Consider the following 20,247-nt stretch of genomic DNA (forward strand, 5'->3'; position numbering starts at 1 on the left):
GACATGGTTTCACCCGTGGTAGTAAACATACCCCACTTTGGGTGGAGTCTCCTCCTTATTGCTAGGCAGGGAGCTGAGGGATCTGGGCCTTAAACGGTTCATCCCTTTATCAGTACTGTCACATGTAATTGTTTCCCCTGCACTCAGCCCCTCCCAAGCTTCATTATGGCACCCTTCATGTCTCTTTAAGAACTAATGATTAATAATAGTTCAAGCTCAGAAACCAAACTTATCACCTTATATAAATTGACAGAGATTGTAAAGTAACAAGGCAACAGTAAACATGTCATCCCCCGCGAATGATGCAGCGACCCCCTTGGGCCAAATGAGATATCACAAAACTAATTCATTAAAGATGTTTTACAAATGTTACACCATTTGGCAGCACTGAATGAAGCTTATCCATTTTTGTGTTTTCTCTTAAAATTCTTGAAACTGGAGGACTCTCAAAATTATACACAAAGTGCAGCCGGGAGCTTTTGCAAGAACCTGTCGCAAAAATGTAACCGTTAGTTACTAACTTCCTCCTCACACAGTCGCACCTCGTGTTTCTCCCTGAAACTGAAGCCTCAGTTATATCCACCAATCTGATTGTGCATGGACAGTGTATTTTTAAATATATTGTACATGGATTTCCCCTCTATAGTGTGCTTGATTTACAGGAAGTCACAGCTCTGTCCAGAAATAACCAAGCATCTAACAGCTCTTTTTGAACGGCTCTTTTTGGTGAAAATAGCCTCACTCGGCTACCTGATTAGCATACTTTTACTATTTGCAACCTCGTCTCAGAGCATTTCGTATTTTTCTGTACATGAATCCGAGACACTCCATGTAATATATGCCATAATAATAATAATATAATAATAATAATAATAATAATAATAATAATAAATAATAATAATAATTATTATTATTAATAATAATAATAATTAATAATAATATAATAATATAATAAATAATATAATAAATAATATAATAATATATGCACTCCATGTAGTATGAAATGTTACGTTTTGTATGGTATGTGTTCATTTGTGGATGTCCCCATTTAGTATGGTATGTTATGAATTACAATTATTATTATATTTTACGAATTTGCAAAACTTACAATTGGAAAACATGATATGTTACAAATTTTTGCTCGCTGGCTAACATTAGCTAGGCTAGGGTTAGGGGAAGAGTTAGCTAAAAGTTAAGGTTAGGGTTAGAGGAAGGGTTAGCTAAGTAGTTCAAAAGTAACTAAAAAAGTAGTAAGTAGTTGAACATTTGCTAAAGTTCCCGGCCTTTCGTTGTCCAAACAGACATCTCTGGAACTGAACTGGGAGCCATGAGAGGCATGGGCATAAATGTGGCTGAAGGACACCCCGTTCAGCAACATGTACATGGCCACAAGTAAAAGCACAAAAGACATGTATGCCCAGTTCCATGGACAGAGCCACCAACTTCAGCACAAGAGACAGGTGCACTCACTTCAGCACAAGAGACAGGTGCACTCACTTCAGCACAAGAGACAGGTGCACTCACTTCAGCACAAGAGACAGGTGCACTCACTTCAGCACAAGAGACAGGTGCACTCACTTCAGCACAAGAGACAGGTGCACTCACTTCAGCACAAGAGACAGGTGCACTCACTTCAGCACAAGAGACAGGTGCACTCACTTCACCACCATTGACAGGTGCACTCACTTCACCACCATTGACAGGTGCACTCACTTCAGCACAAGAGACAGGTGCACTCACTTCACCACCATTGACAGCGGCACTGGCTGCAGCACAGTGGACAGCGGCACTCAGTTCAGCACTGCGGAAAGCAGCGGCGAACTGTGACTATTGTTCCTAGGCCTTCAGTTAGGGAATACATTTCCAATACCTCATATAAAAACAAGAGGATCACAATGCGCCTGACCATTCTAGTGCAGGAGAAGCACACAGACAAAAGAAGCTTTCTGATGACAAAATTCAAACAGGCCTGAGCCGTGCCTCAGGCTGCAGCTCAACGAGACAGCACACAGACAAAAAAAAATCCATATTACATTTTATGTTATGATAATTGTGTTATTTAGGCTCCTCTAAAATCGGTTACAAATGCATTATTATGCCACCGTGGTATATAAGGCCGAAAAAGCCAGACATTGTTCCACAGAAACAGTTCCAAAAAGGCAGTCATACTCACATAGTGGCAGAATAAATTCAACACCACACATAGGACGAACAATTAATTCAGGACCACGGACAGTTAGTGCGCATCGGAGCAAAGAAAACAGGCGCACTGCCTCCGCTAATTTCAGCAACATGCTAAAAGAGAGAGCCGATAGAAACTGTAGTCACACACCGCATAAAATTATCTGCAAGAATAAGCAGCTCATTCACTCAAAAATAATAAGCCAGAAGAAAAAAGCAAGTATTCTAACTACAGACGTATGTATGACTCATAATGAAGACTGGGTTCGTGCAGATAACCAACAATTTACAATGTTTGGAATGAGACTAACAGTGAGGTAAAGAATAATTCATTAATTAGAAGACTAATTGATCATATATTAAGATATCCGAAAGTTATATTAGGAAAATTATAACTTTGTAATCTGAATATTTTCCTTGGTGCCCCGACTTCCTAGTCTATTACAGTTACATGATTAATCAGTTTAATCGTGTAATAATAATTACAGAGAGTCATTTGATAAATAAGTCTTCAGTTTTAATGATGCCAAAGACACGACAGTGATGGTGATTGAAAGGGCTATATGAATTGAAGGAAACATATGTAGACAAGAAAGTGTGAAAGAAAGGAAATGGGAAGTTAATTGGAAAGTAAGAATTTGAATTTTTAATTGTTTAGACTGATTAAGATTTAGTGAAAACTAACTAAATGTTTATTTGATCTCTTAGGAGAGGATGGGATGTCCCTATCTCTCCCATTGAAATGTTTCCCGAGGCTGTTGCCTTGGGAGAGTAGTTAGTGAAATTCAGTATAAATGTACCTGAATCCGGCTGTTCAAGGCCTGGCTATTTAGTTTGTTTTTACACTACGTTTTGCAACACACACCAGCACCCACACACAACCCATCTGTTATGAATATTTGTTAGTGGTGTTAATACTCTGTTTAATTTATTGTGAGGGGTCTTTTTTTATTTGGTTTTAGTGGGTTTTTCACAGGTTAGAAAGGATGCACCTTAAAGGGCACACAAAGGACATTTTCTGAATTATGTCAGAGTTTTTGTTGTACATATTTATTTATTTGATTTAACTTGGCAAGTCAGTTAAGAACAAATTCTTATTTTCAATGATGGCCTAGGAACAGTGGGTTAAACTGCCTGTTCAGGGGCAGAACGACAGATTTGCTCAAGGATTTGAACTTGCAACCTAGTCCAACGCTCTAACCACTTGGCTACCCTGCCGCCCCACATGTAAATTCTCTTGATAAGAAATGTACTGAAAACCCCGATGTAAACCTGATACACAAAATGTTTGAAATGTTTAAAATATCTTTAAATAATGTCTGAGGTACAGGAAAGTAAATACTCACTTAATAGAGTTGACTGAACTCTGAACTCTGTTCGGACATTCTGGTGAGGCCTGATCACCCTTACTCGAAAGGCTAAGAATATTGGGTGACATTTAAATGTTATATGGAAACACTAATAATTAGGAAGAGGTTTATAATTTAGCAATAGTCCTATTTGTGATTTGGACCATGAGAAGTACAGAGAGAGAGTGCTGCCCCTGAAATGAGGGACACCTGTCTCTAGTCTCTTTTACCATTACCTTATGGGATACAATTAATTTAAGATGGAGTTATCAAGGGTTGTAATTCTAATTTTATTTGTTATTTGTTATTTAACAGGCACTGTTATTGTTTTTTTTGGAGTCCAAGGGCAGAATTACCTGCCCCCTGGGGCCCTTTGGTAAACATGACAAATGATTTTCTTCACATGCCTGACTGTAAAAGGAAACAATATATATTGGTAATGGTTGACAGTTACTCCAAATGGATTTAGGTTTTAACCACCTCGATTGATATATGAAGAAGTGTATCGAGTGATATATGAAGAAGTGTATCGAGTGATATATGAAGAAGTGTATTGCTGTTACTTCTGTTTTGTTTTTGTTTTGCATCAATACATACCTCACCAGATTGGGTCTGCTGGATGGTCTGGATTTCTCCCTAAGGATTAGCCCTCTAACTCCCTGACCCTGTGGTGAGGTTGCCAATATGATAAGGGAATATACGGCAATTTGCAAAAATGGTTTTAATGGTGTGTTGGTATTCTCTTTGACATTTGTCTTAGGAATTTGTATTACAAATATTGGGAATGTAATAATTTGTCATACAGTAAATTGTTTGTATGGATTTCCTGAATCCGAAATAAAAGAAACTGTTGTTCTGGTCTGTTACAGCAAAGGTGACCGCAGATGGTATTTAGATGCATAGAAGGGATAATTTGACCGAGAACAGTGTGAGCTTCAGCCTCTTTAACCGACTAAAGTAATGGCAACAATGGCGTTCACTGTCTTTCACGACTTCTACCTGAGATCTGAGTCCGAGCCAGAAACTGGTGTTCAGCATCCAATCAAAGCTATCAACTGCCTTTTCTCTCAGGAGTGCGGCATGAGTCCTGAGAACGTCCACATGGAGTGAGCATGCAGAGAGATCACGTCCAAACTTCTCTCATGCAGCTGGTGCACTGGTCAGAAAAGGGCCAAGACAGAATGGACCGTAAAGGATGGTGGTGGCAGCTCAGGTGAGAGATTTGTCTGCTTGGGAAAATCAGATTATTTCCCAGATATTGAAATGGGGACATTATCAAGGGCCATCCACTTTGACATGCATGAGTTACATGTGTGCCATTGGAAGGATGAACTGTAAATCTATCTTAAGAGGAAAATGAAGAGACGTCAGAAGAATGATTGCTGGGAGGGAGTGGGGTGGTTTGCACACTGCAATTTTTTTGTAATTTAGAAAAAAACTAAACAAAAACAATTAAAATACCGATCTGTCATAATGGGGCCGGGATGAGAATAGTTCATGCTAGAAATATATGATTTCTATAATGTATGTCAACGTTAGTAGCACATACGGATGGATTCTGGGTACTAACTCCTAAACTTGGGATAGGGTTAATTATCAGGTGTCCTATTGAAATATTGAGTGCTTAGGTTTAGAGGGTCTACACCAGAAGTTAATGGTTATCTGTAGGAGGAAGGTAATATGGTGTGTGTGCAATTAAGCTTGGAATGTGCTGAGGGCAGGGAAAACGATCACACATGGCAGCATTGATAAGGGGAGAGAGACATGGACTGGTGATGAAGGGGGTCGAGGTCAGGTCAGGTCACATTAAGGGAGAAAGAAAAGTTTTTGGCCCATATCCTTTTGTTTCCTGACTAGCAGTAAAGATACAATGCTTGTTCAGATGTGTAGGAGGAGACTCAGCCTAGGAAGAAGGGTTAAATATCAGTGCTTGTGTCAAAATGTCTTTGTCTGTACAGCTGTTTGACCCTTTGGGATGAATAAACATGGTATGAGCTTTCATAGTGTCCATCGAGTTCTTGCTATCATAATTCGAACCTAACAATACTGTATATTTGTTTCCTGTCTGTAAATGTACATTCTGCCAGTGTCGGTGTGTGCTAAGTTGAGGGTCTTACATTCGAGTTATAGACTCAATGAGAAGCACTAGGGACTGTCATTCTAAATCTGGGTTGGATCAATAGGTCAAATTATGATTCGGAAAGGTGAAAATGAGAGACAGAGAGCTGCCCCTAAACTGTGGAGAGCACAAAGTGAGGGAGGGTGTTTCTTGAAACTAATTCAATATTGGTAAGAATCCAGTGAGTGTAGGGAGGGTTCCCCACCACTATGTAGCACCGCTTCCCTTTTTGTCTGTGTGTCGTTGCAGCAGTGACTCTCAGCTTCCCTGTTGTTAAGCTACCAGAAGGACGCACTCCACAGACCAATGTTAATGAATTGAGAAAGACTGCCTGGGCCAGAGATCCTAGTGGCGGAAGAAGATCCCGAGCCAAAGGGACCGACGCAGGCCTGGAATATAGGCCCAGAAGTCAGAAGCAGCAGACAGAAGAACAGTCCAAGAACAGTCCCCTCCCCGTGGAAGAACAGTCCAACTTATTTCTGAGTAGAGCTGAGTTGGTGGCTAAAGCAACAGTTGTTGAGAGGTCATGTTGAGTCTGTGGGCTTGTAGTGAATTACACCCTAAGTGTGATGTCATTCCTGCCCTTTATCACCTATCCCCAAAGAGACCAGATGACATGACCTTTTACTAGATGTATAAAGCTCCCAAACTCTGTGTTACTTATGGACGTCCTGATAATAGTAGTAACCCCCCTATCCCTACATTTATATACACAGAGCCCCTCCTGCTGGATCAGGTTACCAGCCATGGCTTGTCGTCATGGCAGTCATCATGGCTGTCGTCATGGCTGTCGTCATGGCTTGTCGGTATGGCAGTCGGTATGGCTGTCGGTATGGCTGTCGGTATGGCTGTCGGTGTCTGAAGCTGGAGCACTCTTTCCCTAACCCATTGTTGCTACGATGGAGAGCGGAAGAGAAAGAGGGTGAAATGCTCCAAATGGAAATGGAAAGCAGGGTACAACATGCATTGAAGATACTGAAATTGAAATTAAGTGTCAGTCACCCCTGATTGCATGAACTGGCAGTACATACGTCTTTTGTGATGTCTTGGTCTGTCTACCGATTGAAACTGTTTAAAAAAAAAATAATGTTTTTAAGTCTTGAAATGAGACCAGGGTGGGTGTCAAACCAGAACTGATTTGAGAAATCCCATTCCAATTAATTAATTACATTTAAATATTAGACAACTGTAAACAGCACCACCATCAGGATGCTACACTACACACAGTGCCTATAATAAGTATTCACACCCCTTAGTTATGGCAAGCTTAAATTAGATCAGGACAAAACATTTACTTCAAATTGAATAAGAAATTGCATTGATTCGCTCTGTGTGCAATGGACAGTGGTTAACATGATTTTTGAATGACTGATCCATCGCTGTAATGTACCCCATACACACAACATAACTGTAAGGGCCATCAGTCATCCCTGCACAGGTATGTCACCATGAGGCTAATCTTGTCCCCGACCGACTCTCTCTCTGTAGCAATTAAGCTTGGGGATGTAGTCACAATGAGGCCAATTGTGATTTAAAACCTAAACCTAAAGCATGTATTCTAAAGGATGTATTTACCTGTGTCTGTGTGTTCTTCCTTGGTGGTGCAGAGGAGGGGTTGAAGGGATCAGGTGTTTTAGTGCAGAGTGAAGAGAGGCTGTGCTTTTATAGGGTAGCGCTGACAGAGAGAGAGGGGGGGCATTCTCAGCCCATCACAGGTATTTAAATCATAAATTTAAAGGTAAATCATTAAAAAGCAAGGTTTGATCACTTAAAAAAACAATGATCATTCAGTCATAACAATAATATCTTGTTGTTATCCAAATCTGAAAGTGGACAACAGAGTTTTAATGCACACACATATGAAAGTGATACTTTGATACTTTTAAACATATTTTCAGATATGACCCTATGATGTCACTGAAAAAAATATATATATATATGTAGGCAAAATATACAGTTGGGATTCAACTACAGTCAAGGTAAATGTTTGTTAGAATTTTTTGTGGAGCATCCATCCCTTCTTTCATCCATCCCCAGCTTCTGTTTAGCTTGTGCAGTGGTGCCCCTTATAATGAAAAGATGTTTGAGTTGCTATCTATGTACAGTGGTTCTCCCGATTGTGAAAACTGAGCTCAGATCAGCTCTTAGCCAGGGTCTTGGCCTAAAGGTCTATGTACGGTGATTCTCCTGGTTTTGTCTCAGGTCCTGTTTGCGCTGGAAGCCATAGAGGCAGCGGTAGGGCTGGTTGTGACTGTGCTGACGACTGTGGGTGATGAGGTTGGAGCTCTGGCTGAAGGCTTTGCCACACACCAGGCACACATGAGGCTTCTCACCTGGAATAGGAGGGCAGAGGGGACATAATGTATTAAAGGGGAAGTTCACTCTTTTATAACTGAATGTTAGATGGTTCCTCACCCTGAAAGTGAGCCAGGAAAAACTGTAATGCATGGTTCGGTTTTCTTTAATTAAACAGCCACTACAAACTTCAGCTAACTTAATCCAAATCAATGAGAGTGGTAGGTGCATGCAGTGGCTGTTATATTTATTTATTTTAAAGGCCAAATCACTTCCCGCCGGACTCTGGCATGTATTCACTACATTTTTCACAGGCACCTCATGCCCCTACCACTCTCATACTATTTTGAATATATTTAAAATAGTTCATATGTTTCTAACGTGACTGTGACAAAGACAAGATCCCTATTTCCATAGAATACATATTGATTCACCTGTGTGAATGAAGGTGTGTTTTTTCATATCAGATTTCTGGTGAAATCTTTTGCCACAGTATTGACAGGGGTAGGGTCGCGTGTCAGAGTGGATTAGCAGGTGAGTGGACAGGGTGGAGGAGCGCTTGAACACTTTCCCACACACCTTACAGCCAAACGTACGCTCCTGAAACACATGAGAACACAGCATATATGGACATATATTTTGTAAAAAAAAAAATATATTTATTGGGTTCACAGTTTGAGAAGTTTGATGAATCTTACATTTTTTTATTTACACCAAACAAAAACTAATATAGGCCATATAAGATGGGCCATATAGTCATGTATAGGGTCTACTGTAGTGTTTTTTCCTGTATATAGTTTAGAACTAGCATCAAACTCTTAAAACTCCCTAATGTTGATCTAATTAGCATGAAAAAATCCCCCAGTTAAAGATAGAGAGATGTTGTTTTTGCATTGGATGCGTCTCAATCCACCGCATCCGCCTATGTCGCACTTTTACATCTGAGGTGAAAGGTGACAGAGCTAGAGAGATGTTTGTCAGACCAGGAGACATCTGAGGTGAAAGGTGACAGAGCTGGAGCGGTGTTTGTCAGATCAGGAGACATCTGAGGTGAAAGGTGACAGAGCTAGAGCGGTGTTTGTCAGACCAGGAGAGATCTTGAAAATCGGTCTTCCCGCAAAATCATCTGTAGTGTTCCGAATGTCCTACAAACTATTTTGACCCCTCTATGGAAAGATGAGACTCTCACGAACATACATGTTTTGCTCTAGGACTCTTCCAAGACTCGTCTGAAGGTCACCCTGGTACCAGCTGAAAAAATGTATGGAAGTATATATGGAGACTATTTAATTCCCAAAATATGGGGTATATATATATATATATATATATATATGTTTCCTGATCTTTCTTAAATCTCTCAGATATAGGAGAGACACTTCAGAACTAACTTCCTTTTGATCTTTTGGGGGGGATTATCTGTTGTTCCATGTAGTGAATCTGTTATTCAATGCATTTTTATGGGCTAATAACAGTAAGGACAAAAATATTTTTTTATATATATTTTTGGTACTTCAAGGAGTCTTAAAATTCAAAATCAAATAGCTAAATCATCCTTGCTATGACCTTAAAACAATTCCACATATCTTAGTAGAACAGTGCAGTTACAGTTAATAACTTGATTTCCAGTTCTTTTTATGATATTTCCATACTATGGAGGTCGAAATAACATAAAATTTGATTTGATTTGAAATAACATTGTGAAATTTTGATAATGCCCTTTTTCTGTAAGAGCTGGCGTATGAAAACAAATGCCTGCAATATCAGCCTTCTCAGATGGGATGGAACTTATGTCCCACATCTTGACGTCACAATGTGATCTGATTATTATAGACCTGACCCCAGAGCTGCTTTAAAACCCTTCATTCTACATGTAATGTAGCAGGCAACAGACCTTGTTTGGCGTGATTAGGTGTGTTATTCCTACCTTGACCCTGTAGCTCAAACCCAGGTCTGGCCTATAGCCATACGGCTGACTGTTAGTCTTGGTGTGTGCTGATGATGACTGCTTGTGTCTGCCACCATGGGACTTGTGGACGTGGGACTCCATACTGGAGAAAGAAAAGAAACTCTGAAAAGAAAAGAAAAGAAAATACTTTAATGTCATTTGCAGAAGGGGAGAGCAGTGCAGTGAATACAATAGACATCTTATCTTGATTTAATCCTCACACTGGTCTTCCAGTTAGAAACAGAATAGAGAATCAAAGCACGTCAGACTTCAGTTGCTGCACTTTGACCTTTGGTTAATAAAAAGACTGAGTGTAGGTCTATCCAATCACCTCAGTGGTAATTCCAATGAGTCAGAATTGTTCACTATCCGTGATGGAAGCAAAAATAGCTTTCTCCTATCACTAATATCAAACCTTTTTGATGGAGAGGAGGATTGATGTTTAATAATTCACCTTTATTTATACAGGTAAATCAATTAAGAACAGATTATTATTTGCAATGACAACTTGTCAGAGGGTTAGAATAACAAAACTGATTTGGGATCATCCACTAACCTTTCCACACAGTGGACATTCAGTCCCAGTGGTCCTGTGGTCACTGATCTGGGGACAGCCTCTGTGTCGGGTCTCCCCCAGGAGGGGCGAGCCCACCTCCTCAGCAGGGCTGCCAGGGTTCAACTGGGAGGGAGAGTCGTGGTGCAGCCCAGCTCTACCATCTTAAGACGGAGAATAGCAGGAGGTTGATACGTTTTATTAATAGCCCCTCTTATAAGCAATCACTGATCTCTAGGTCTTAAACACATTGCTGTTTCAGTCTTAACTTTAATGAAAATGGTTGAAGAATGAATGATTATGAGAGCACGATAATACACAAAACTGGCAGATGTACATGAGCTTGTGTTAGCTGAGCCTCAGTGTTCAACACCTACCTGAAGACATGGGACTGGTGGGGTGAAGGTAAGGGGGACTATGTGAGGCAGGGTGGAGGGCTGGAGGTGGAGAGGGCTGTGGTGGGTAGGCCTCATTGTGTGTCACTAGAGACACTGAACCCTTAGGTGACGGCTGTCCCTGAAGGGTACCCCCCTGCCTCTTGTCTGTTTCTGAGGAACCTACTGGGACCAGGGTCGTGCCCAAGTAGGGGCTACCTGCTTTGGGGCGCAGAGGGAGAGAGCCCCCCCTCCTCACCAGGAAAGAACGAGGCATGGTGGGGAAGTGAGAAGCAGCAGGAGCACAGAGGGTTTTGTAGACTCAGTCTAATGGAAGGGAAGTAGAAGGCCCTGCAATATGGAGTACATGTCAATTGGCAGAATAGTCCAGGTGTTATTCATATCAACCAACATACAGCAGGTGGCAGCAGTGCTTTGACTAACAAGGTCACATACTTCACTGCCGTATTCATAAAGCTTCTCAGAGTATGAGTGCTGATCTAAAATCAGTTTTAACTTTCAGATCATTATGAATAGGATAACAGGAACAAGGGGGACCTGATCGGAGATCAGCACAGCTAATCGGAAATGCTTTCTGGGTACAGGCCCTGGTCACACAACCACTCCGAAAGTAACAGTACTGTGGGTTTTGCTGACACTAAAATTATGAAGGCAACATTTTGAAACCATAAAAATGAGCACCATAATGAAATCAGTTCAAAATATACTGAATGGAAATTGAGTATTTTCCCAGCAGAGCTTTTCCTGCTGAATCTATTCATAAAGGAGGTCATTTATTTGGCATTAAATGTGTGTTATGTATAATTTACAGACATCTCTAGATGTCATCGCCTCAGGCAAGTCATTGCACATACTCATTACTCTTGAGCTTGGTTGGATTGCTGCATAAACTGTGGCAACATATACTAGCACCCAGTGTTTTGAAACAATTCCACAGCAACTACCACCCAAATTCAACCAAACACAGCAGACCGTTATGTATTATCCCGACTCACCCTGAACTCTCTCCCCTCTGGTTGCACAGCCTTACAGGTGGCAAATGGTAGAGTATTGAAGACATAACAAGATAGAATACTAGGGGCAAAAAGGCTCCCAAAAATAGCAAAACTTGATGCATTTTTCCTCTGCTGGATTCACAGTGGTTAAAAGCTTCAGATATAAAATATTTCTAATTTGAAGTATTCTGTGTTACTAGGCAGAATAGTTCATATCTTTTGCCCAAGGGATCAGTAAATAAAACATGGAACTCTTTCTACTGTGTAATTTTGCGGACACAGGGTGACATTTGAAATAGCATAAGTATGATGCAGATACACCCGTGGAGATAAATGATTAGATTGAACACATTGGCTGAATTCATTTGGTACAGTAAATGCAGAAAAACTCACCTAGTAAAAGAGGAATGACAAATCTCTGCAGCTAGCCCTCTTGAAGAGGTCTTCAGTCAAGTCACCTGGTGAGATGACAAAAGAGCTTTGATTTTAAAAGATGGTGATAATGTACATGATCATTTCCTAAAAGCACAAAGCAAAAATATGCTCCTAATCTTAATTGCAGGATGGAATTGAAGACTGCAAGAAGTAATTTATGCCATTACGGCGAGAATGGAAAATGTGAAAATCTCACTTCACAAAAAGTGTTTCATACAAACTTACCAGATAAGGTTCTTTAAAAGGCAAACAAATGTCAACCTTTCACATCAAGTCATTAGGCTGAACAAATACATTCAGGCTCAAATTCAAAATGAATTTGATATCAAAATATGATATGCCAAAATGTAAACTTTACCCCTGAATCTCCAACTGCGTAGTAAACTAATGAAAATTGAATAGGAAGCTCAAATCATGTATCATTACAGTATAAATCTATCTATACGCTCAAGTTAAGTTCTAGGCTGTATTCAGCCAGAGACGTAGTGTTCAGTTCGGTGAAGCCCAATGAAAGTGATGGGGAAGAGCGTCTCTGTAGCACCGTTACACTCAGCAGCAGCCACATCAACCACAGAGCTTCCTCAGAAAGACTCCACTGCTGAGCAACAGGTCTTTCTGCTGCACTAAAAACCCACTCGTCGCTGCTTTGCTACAGTATATAGGACCAAACAAGTCCAGATGTACCCTCTCTAATCTCTTCACTTTCAAATGACCAAAATGTCCTCTTTGACTCGAGGTTGGTATACAAATCTCTAATATCAGTCTACTTCACTGTTATAACAACATGATTCACATGATCACAAAACAGGAAGATGTGTGGAAATGAGGCAAGAGAATACCAAGTAATAAGAAACTGAATGAGAGAAGGATGGTGGAGTCACTTGAGTAATGTGGGGCAAAGTGTCGACACACACAAGTGTTGAGACAGGAGGGGGTTTCAAAATGGAGGTTAGAGCAGAGAGCGATGGAGGCGGAAAGCCCAAACAGAAATTAACTGGTGACCCAATGTTGCGATGAGCAGAACGGGAGAAAGATACGAGAGAGGGACAGAGAGCCAAAGAGGATAACAGGTTCAATGGAAGATTTACAATGGATTTTATATCCAAATGAAGACAGAGGTGGAGACAATCAACACAACAACACCGTACCACCTCGACATGGCATCTGAGAATGTGTAGTGTCAATGTTCATTTCATATCAATCATCATCAAGTACAGAACACTGAAATATTTTCATAATATTGTCTTTAATATCATCTTTATTACTGTCATTAATATACTTGACAACACATTGGTAGAATTGCAAGAGAGAGTGAACAAGGTTGGAGGGAGTAAAGTGGATACCGACCTGTCCTACACCAGGGTTGTGTTTGAGGCACCAAATGGAAGAAAAGTGACTGAAACCGGGAGGTACTTCATGGACTTGTCCAATAAGAAACACACATTTTTGTTTTCTGTTGCAGAACATTTAAAATTATTTTACTTTGAGTTCCCTAATGAATACAACCCAGGGTATGTATGGAGGACACCATCCTTAAGGGGGAGCCTCCATGTTTTGTTTCTCTCTTCTTTGAGACACAGACAACGGCATGTAGTGTTCCAGTTTTATTCTAACATGGTTATATATATATAAAATAAAAATCTTAAACATATTGGGGATCCTTCAGTCCTAGCTCAACAGTGGCCTTCACCTTTGAGATATTTTTGGTGAACACCACCCTAAACCAGAGTGCAAATGCTGAACTGTCTATGGAAATTGCATTTGATATACTATGTATAAATCTACCTACATTATGGCACTATCTAGATTTAAACATGGAACCCTACCATTCAACACACCCTAAGATTTTAACCATGATCTTAGTTCAGATCAAAGAATAGCCATACCAACGCTAATCATACAACTACATGGATGACAAATACTGAATCAGAGGGCATCTTCATGTGTATCAAAAAGTATTTTAGTCACAGTTCTAACAGTTGTAGTTGGGACACTGGGGAGTTCCGCATCGAAGCACCATCTCTGAACAGCATTATAGTGTTGGTATTATGCAGGGTTGTTATACAGCCTGGTGTTATGCGAGTGTGGAGCAAGTGCACAAGATTTTGTGTAAATTAGACACTGTCTAGTAGTGTCTAAATAGTGGAGTAAAGTACTTTTATAAAAAATAATTTAAAGTACTACTTTAGTAGTTTTTTGGTATCTGTACTTTACTATTTATATTTTTGACAACTTTAGGAATTTAGTGGCGTAAAAGTTACAGAAAATAAATGTACTTTTTACTCCATACATCTTATCTGAAACGCAAAAGTACTCGTTACATTTTGAATGCTGAGCAGGACAAGAAAATGTTCAAATTAACTCACTTATTCTAGAGAACATTCCTATTGCCTCTGATCTGGCAGACTCACTGAACACAAATGCTTCGTTTGTAATTTATGTCTGAGTGTCGGTGTGCCCCTGGCTAACCGTAAAATAAATGTAAAGCAAGAAAATGGTGCCGTCTGGTTTGCTTAATGTAGGGAATTTGAAATGATTAATACTTTTACTTTTGATACTGATGTATATTTAAAACCAAATAGCTTTACTCAAGTAGTATTTTACTGGGTGACTCACTTTTTATTTGAGTAATTGTCTATTAAAAAGGTATCTTTACTTTTACTCAGGTATGACTCAAGGGCTTTTTCCACCACTGACCAAAACTATACTCTACCGCAGGTTGACAACACATGGCATCCGAACTCCTTCCCATTGCTAAAGTAATGCCGTAACTGACTGGTCCAGGATGTTACACCAGACAACAGTGATTTCAGCTGCTGCACTGGTTTAACCTCTAAAAAGGTGGTTATTTGTAATACTTGAGCGAGCGAAAGATGGGCTACATGGCAGTGGAACCCCATTAGAGGAGCTCCCTTATTTCCTTGGCAGTTGGTGACAGGTTCTCCCGTCATTCAGCATCACTGTGACAAAAGCCAGGCACACACCAAAACTGAGTGCGTGGCATTATTTGAACACAAGAAAACATGATACAAAGTTGGGATGCATAGGCTTGGTGGCATAGCATTATACAGTACCTCAATACTACCAAGAAACCTTACAAGTTCTCACTAATACTGACATGAGACAGGGCCTTAGCTTTCTACACTAACCACTCCAAGTGCCCACTCCCATATTCCCAGAACAGCACTGACTGCTTTAAGTCAGGGGGAGATCTAGAATCTTAGAATCAATATCTAGAATCTTAGGATCGTATATCTAGAATCTTAGGATCGTATATCTATAATCTTAGATCCAGAATCTTAGGATCGTATATACAGAATCTTAGGATCATATATCCAGAATCTTAAGATCGTATATCACCCTACTGAATATATTACTCTGCATCAGCAAATCAACTCAATTATTCTTGTGATCTATTTATATTAATACTTTAGTTCAGGTTGTCATATGGAATATTATTGAATTATACAATACGTTTTGCTTCCACTGTTGTAAGAATATATCAAAATGTGATATGTGAAGTGTCTGCCACAGAGGTAGGACAATGCTCTTTCCATCTATATAGAGTTTGTATGGAACCCTTTCCCCCTTGACATTGGGAAAGAAACCACATGGAGCTTCCTTCCAGATGGCTATCATCGATTCCCATGATCAACTCTGTCCCATTGATATAAACACAGAACATTTGAATGCTTTGGTAACATGACACCAAGCCGATGCATTAGTCTCCCCGCTCCTAATGACTGAGCTAAAGCTAATTCTAACAAGCATGTCATATATTCAAGACAATTGGGATGATATGCCACATAGTTAGCCAATGAGGTATTTACTAGGCAAAATACTGCTCCCAGTCTGTTAACACCTGTGCATTTTAGCCATCTGAAGCTGTAGTAACAGCACGCATCAGATAGTCCGACATTTTCAGTCAACACGTTCAACTGAATGTTTCCATCCATCCCTAAATCCTATTTGTAACAGGCAGTAGAAAGAGGAAGTGATGTCACAGTTGGCTGTTCTGGAAGGAGAGGTATTGATAATTCATCATACAGCACCATGACAGACGAGAACAACAGAACAGAGACTAACAGAGTGATAACCCTGGTCCAACTTGATAATGATATTTATGATGATCTGATCAGTACACTTGTAGCTGGTAAATGATTATTATTTTGCCTCTGATTAGTCAATTTCAACAAATTCTCTTTTTGTTGTTGTTGGTAACTTCAAATGAACCCCTTCACGTCACTCACACAGCATTTTGACGGACACATGCCAAGTGAACCCCTTCACATCACTCACACAGCATTTTGACGGACACATGCCAAGTGAACCCCTTCACATCACTCACACAGCATTTTGACGGACACATGCCAAGCAGTCCCAAACTAGTAACCTCCAGCCTCACCATGAGACAAAATGAATGATTGACTGAGCCATTGCTGTCCTCTTATAAACACTTGTGGGTTGATACATGCTCTTAGGGTTTAAAAATGCCTTAACACATTTCAAATAGAGTATAAAGGAGTTGTTTATGTGTGGGTATTGCATAAGTCATAGGTAGAGACATCATTATGAAGCATAGCCATCACCGTTCAACAATTTCTTACCAGTACCTTTCGCACTCACAACTGATTCCTAAGGGGTGTAAAGTTCGACTGCATGTCGAGCAGATAGAACATAACATAAAAGAAGACTGGGAGAAAAAAAGGAAAATCATAGCAGCGCATTCATTCCGTCTCTCTGACATGAATCGTCAAGGACGCCGTCCGTTGACACCTCAGCCTCAGGATTCAAGTTGGCACAAAGGAGCGAGGGAACTCAGCGTATATATAATGTTTGGCCGCCGTTGGCATCTATATATTTATATAGATATATAAAAATATTAAAATAAATAAGAACATAAATAATAGCAGAAAAATTACCTAAGATTTGGCAACGTTGAGATTTTTTTGTGGTTGACATTAGCCATCGTAATTCGCTTGCCTTGTTTCATTTGCAAGACAGACACAACAAACATATTTCAGTAAGGTAAATGGTTAATATTCATCTATGCATGTGATGTCATCTAGTAACATCCCTATGATATTGATGTGTACAAGTCCATACCATACTCCTTTCCTACCTCTATCCTTCCTTCATTCCCTCTCGCTCTCATTTGTTTCGAAGTGTGCATTGTGAGGTTACAGTGGATGGTTGTTTCCATGTTGACAGGCAGTGCAGGTGGCCAATGGGTCTTCTTGGAATGATGAAATGACAGAAAGAGACAGAGAGAGAGAAAAGGAGGAGGAAAGAGAAAGATGGAGGGAGACGGTAAGTCCCACATCTCGCTCACGGGACAGTACAGTACCAGCAGGGTCAAGCCCAACAAGTCATCCATCCATATCCTCTTTTACCGATCCCAAGTCCATATTGAAGTCCTTACAAACTTGAGGGGAATCATTTAATCAGTGATGTCCGATGCATATCATAGTCACTGCTGTGTGGTATGGTTGGAGTATTGAAAGCAATTTTTTTGGTCCATTTTCAATCCCTTTTATTTTCTCGGCTTTCTGTGTGGATAGGATATGCTTGCTGCACAGTGAGCGAGCGTACTGAAGTTATCTGTTCTTCACTCAGGACCGGAGTGCAGCGTGGAAACTAATGCCAAGGACAGGACAAGACAGGGAAATAGGACTGGAATTGACTCAACCCCCATAGGGAATACAGGGTCTGTGAGAATGTAGAGGAGAAAGAGATTGAGGGAGAGAGAGAGAGATAAAGAGAGGGATAAGTGAAGAGAGATAGGAGAGAAGAGAAGTAAAAGGGGGAAATGGAGAAAAGAGAATGACAAAAAGAGGAGAGACCATGGCACCAACATGAAGGAGGAGGGGAGGATGTCCGTTACAGGTTACAGTAGTTTAGGGTGAAAACAGTAGTACAGTAAAGTTGGGGCGAGTACAGCATCTCTAATACTAAAGAGATACTGAGTACAGGACCAGGTAGTTCCAGGGACCTCCATGGCTCAGTTGTCCAGGACCTCAGCACACGCCATGCTAGTGTAGAGCTGCTGCGAGGGGCCGTGGTGGGGGTGGTCCGGGTGGGCCTCTGCTTCGCTGTCGGTGCTGCCCTCGCTGTCCAGCCTGGCCGAGGGGTGGGGCAGGGCGGGGTACATGGCGTTAGGGGGGATGGGGCTGGGGAGAAGGTCCTCATCTGAGCTCAGGTAGTCGCCTCCGGCTGACGAGGGGCTAGCTAGACACAGATCCGGGTAGCCCCCGCCCCCATCCCGGGAACTAGGAGCGAACTTGGAGCGCTGTCCGCGGAGCTGCCTGATCTAAAAGAGAATGAAATAAGGATAAGACATTCATACACGTAGATTACTGTCACAATTATCTAGGATATTACTGATATCACAAAGAAAGGCTTTTGATGCGGTTTGTTGGTGAGAAGAGTGTATACACTGGTTGGAACGTGACCCATTTCAAGAGCAACCTGGTATGGTGGTCTAGCCTGCATTGACAAGGTTAAATCCAGTCTGATGTGCCTGTGGGTGTCTGCATGAGTGTGCATGAGTGTGCATGAGTGTGCGTGTGTAGATACAACACTGATTCAGTACTTACAGAAAACTCTGAGATTTGTACTGAGTTAGGCTTGTAGGAGGGAGAGGGTAGTGGTTAACCAATAGGAACACAATAACTAGGCACTCGCCCACCTCTTCCTTTTCTGTCTCGGTTTACACAGCAGAGTTCAATCACTATACTGGTCTGATTCCAGATCAGCCCTTCTCGAAGTGTATCAATACTGTACAATGTTGAAGTGTATCATATTGTTCTGGGACAAATCAGAATATTCAAAAGTCATTGGTATGACTATAATCATAACTTCGACAGTTACCAAAAAAACAAACATGTATGCTAATTCGACTTATGATACGGTCCAACGCCAAAACATGAATTAATTTGCAAAATAGATGCCTGAGATTTGAGACCGGAAAATGACTCCTTGCTAATTTCGACTTTGTCACGAATGTTTCGGGTACTCTTTACATAAAGGCTCCATATGACGAATACCCCCAACAGTATGCACTCTAAGAACTAGTGAACAGAAAAGGGCAAGGCAGTCCCATCACTCCCTCCTCTGACACATCCTTCTCACGCACAGCCGCTCTCTGAATGAGCAAGTGTATATTACGTGGTTCAGCTATGTTGGTGTGTGTGTGTTTTTAAGCATGTGAGAATCAGTGTTGTCTCGTTCTCACACGCATTCTTCGCTCTCTTTCTGAGATCTGGGGTTTTGAAGGGGTGGGGTGGGGGGCGTCTATTCTGTGTGGTTGGAAATGTCATACAGAGGAAGGCCAGAGTAGTGAATCTAGTATGTCATGCTTCATGTGGCGGACAACATCTATCATTTCTGAGAAATACAAAAAGCATGAGGGGATCTGATTCACATGTAGCTGGGTGTCAATGGCTAAACTAACCCCAGACACAAGGACTTTTCCTGTGTGTGTGTGTGTGTGTGTGTGTGTGTGTGTGTGTGTGTGTGTGTGTGTGTGTGTGTGTGTGTGTGTGTGTGTGTGTGTGTGTGTGTGTGGTGTTGGTAGAGCATTGCGCTTGCAACACCAGAGTTGTGGGTTCCATTCCCACGGGGGACCAGTACCACAAAAAGTACAAACTCACTACTGTAAGTTGCTCTGGATAAAAGCGTCTGCTAAATGACTGTTAAATGTGTGTGACCTCATTCTTGAGCTCTCCGATCTGGTCTCGAAGCTGGGTGATATACTGCCTGGAGTCAGAGTGGTTCAGCTGGCCCTGGATCAGACCCTCCTCCTTCTGTAGGACAGGGATAGGGGGATTAGACACACACACACACACACACACACACACACACACACACACACACGCACACACGCACACACGCACACGCACACGCACACAACCGAACAGTCAACGCCAAAGAAGCAGGGAAGACGATCTCCCCATTACACACATACCACCCAGAAGAAAT

General features: G+C 41.1%; 2 protein-coding genes across 3 annotated transcripts in view; both read right to left on the reverse strand.

The window, feature by feature from the left end:
- Positions 1-7,392: 7,392 nt before the first annotated feature.
- LOC118374399 (zinc finger protein Gfi-1b-like) lies at positions 7,393-12,980 on the reverse strand. The gene is made up of 7 exons (XM_052527751.1): positions 12,493-12,980; positions 12,226-12,290; positions 10,820-11,167; positions 10,446-10,606; positions 9,869-10,012; positions 8,379-8,544; positions 7,393-7,982 (listed from the first exon to the last, which is right to left on the reverse strand). The coding sequence occupies exons 3-7, from the start codon at positions 11,091-11,093 to the stop codon at positions 7,819-7,821; spliced, it is 909 nt and encodes a 302-aa protein (XP_052383711.1). The 5' UTR covers positions 11,094-11,167; positions 12,226-12,290; positions 12,493-12,980; the 3' UTR covers positions 7,393-7,818.
- Positions 12,981-13,494: 514 nt separating this feature from the next.
- Positions 13,495-20,247, reverse strand: part of LOC118374401 (EVI5-like protein) — a 39,431-nt gene continuing 32,678 nt past the window's right edge. For both annotated transcript variants that reach the window (XM_035760814.2, XM_035760813.2), the window contains 2 exons: positions 19,977-20,072; positions 13,495-18,577 (listed from right to left, as the gene is read on the reverse strand). In XM_035760814.2, coding sequence (XP_035616707.1) covers positions 18,269-18,577; positions 19,977-20,072 — 405 coding nt within the window. In that variant the 3' untranslated portion in view covers positions 13,495-18,268. The remainder of the gene's footprint in view (positions 18,578-19,976; positions 20,073-20,247) is intronic.

Source organism: Oncorhynchus keta, chromosome 10, assembly GCF_023373465.1.
Source record: "Oncorhynchus keta strain PuntledgeMale-10-30-2019 chromosome 10, Oket_V2, whole genome shotgun sequence".
Taxonomy (NCBI): Eukaryota; Metazoa; Chordata; class Actinopteri; order Salmoniformes; family Salmonidae; genus Oncorhynchus; species Oncorhynchus keta.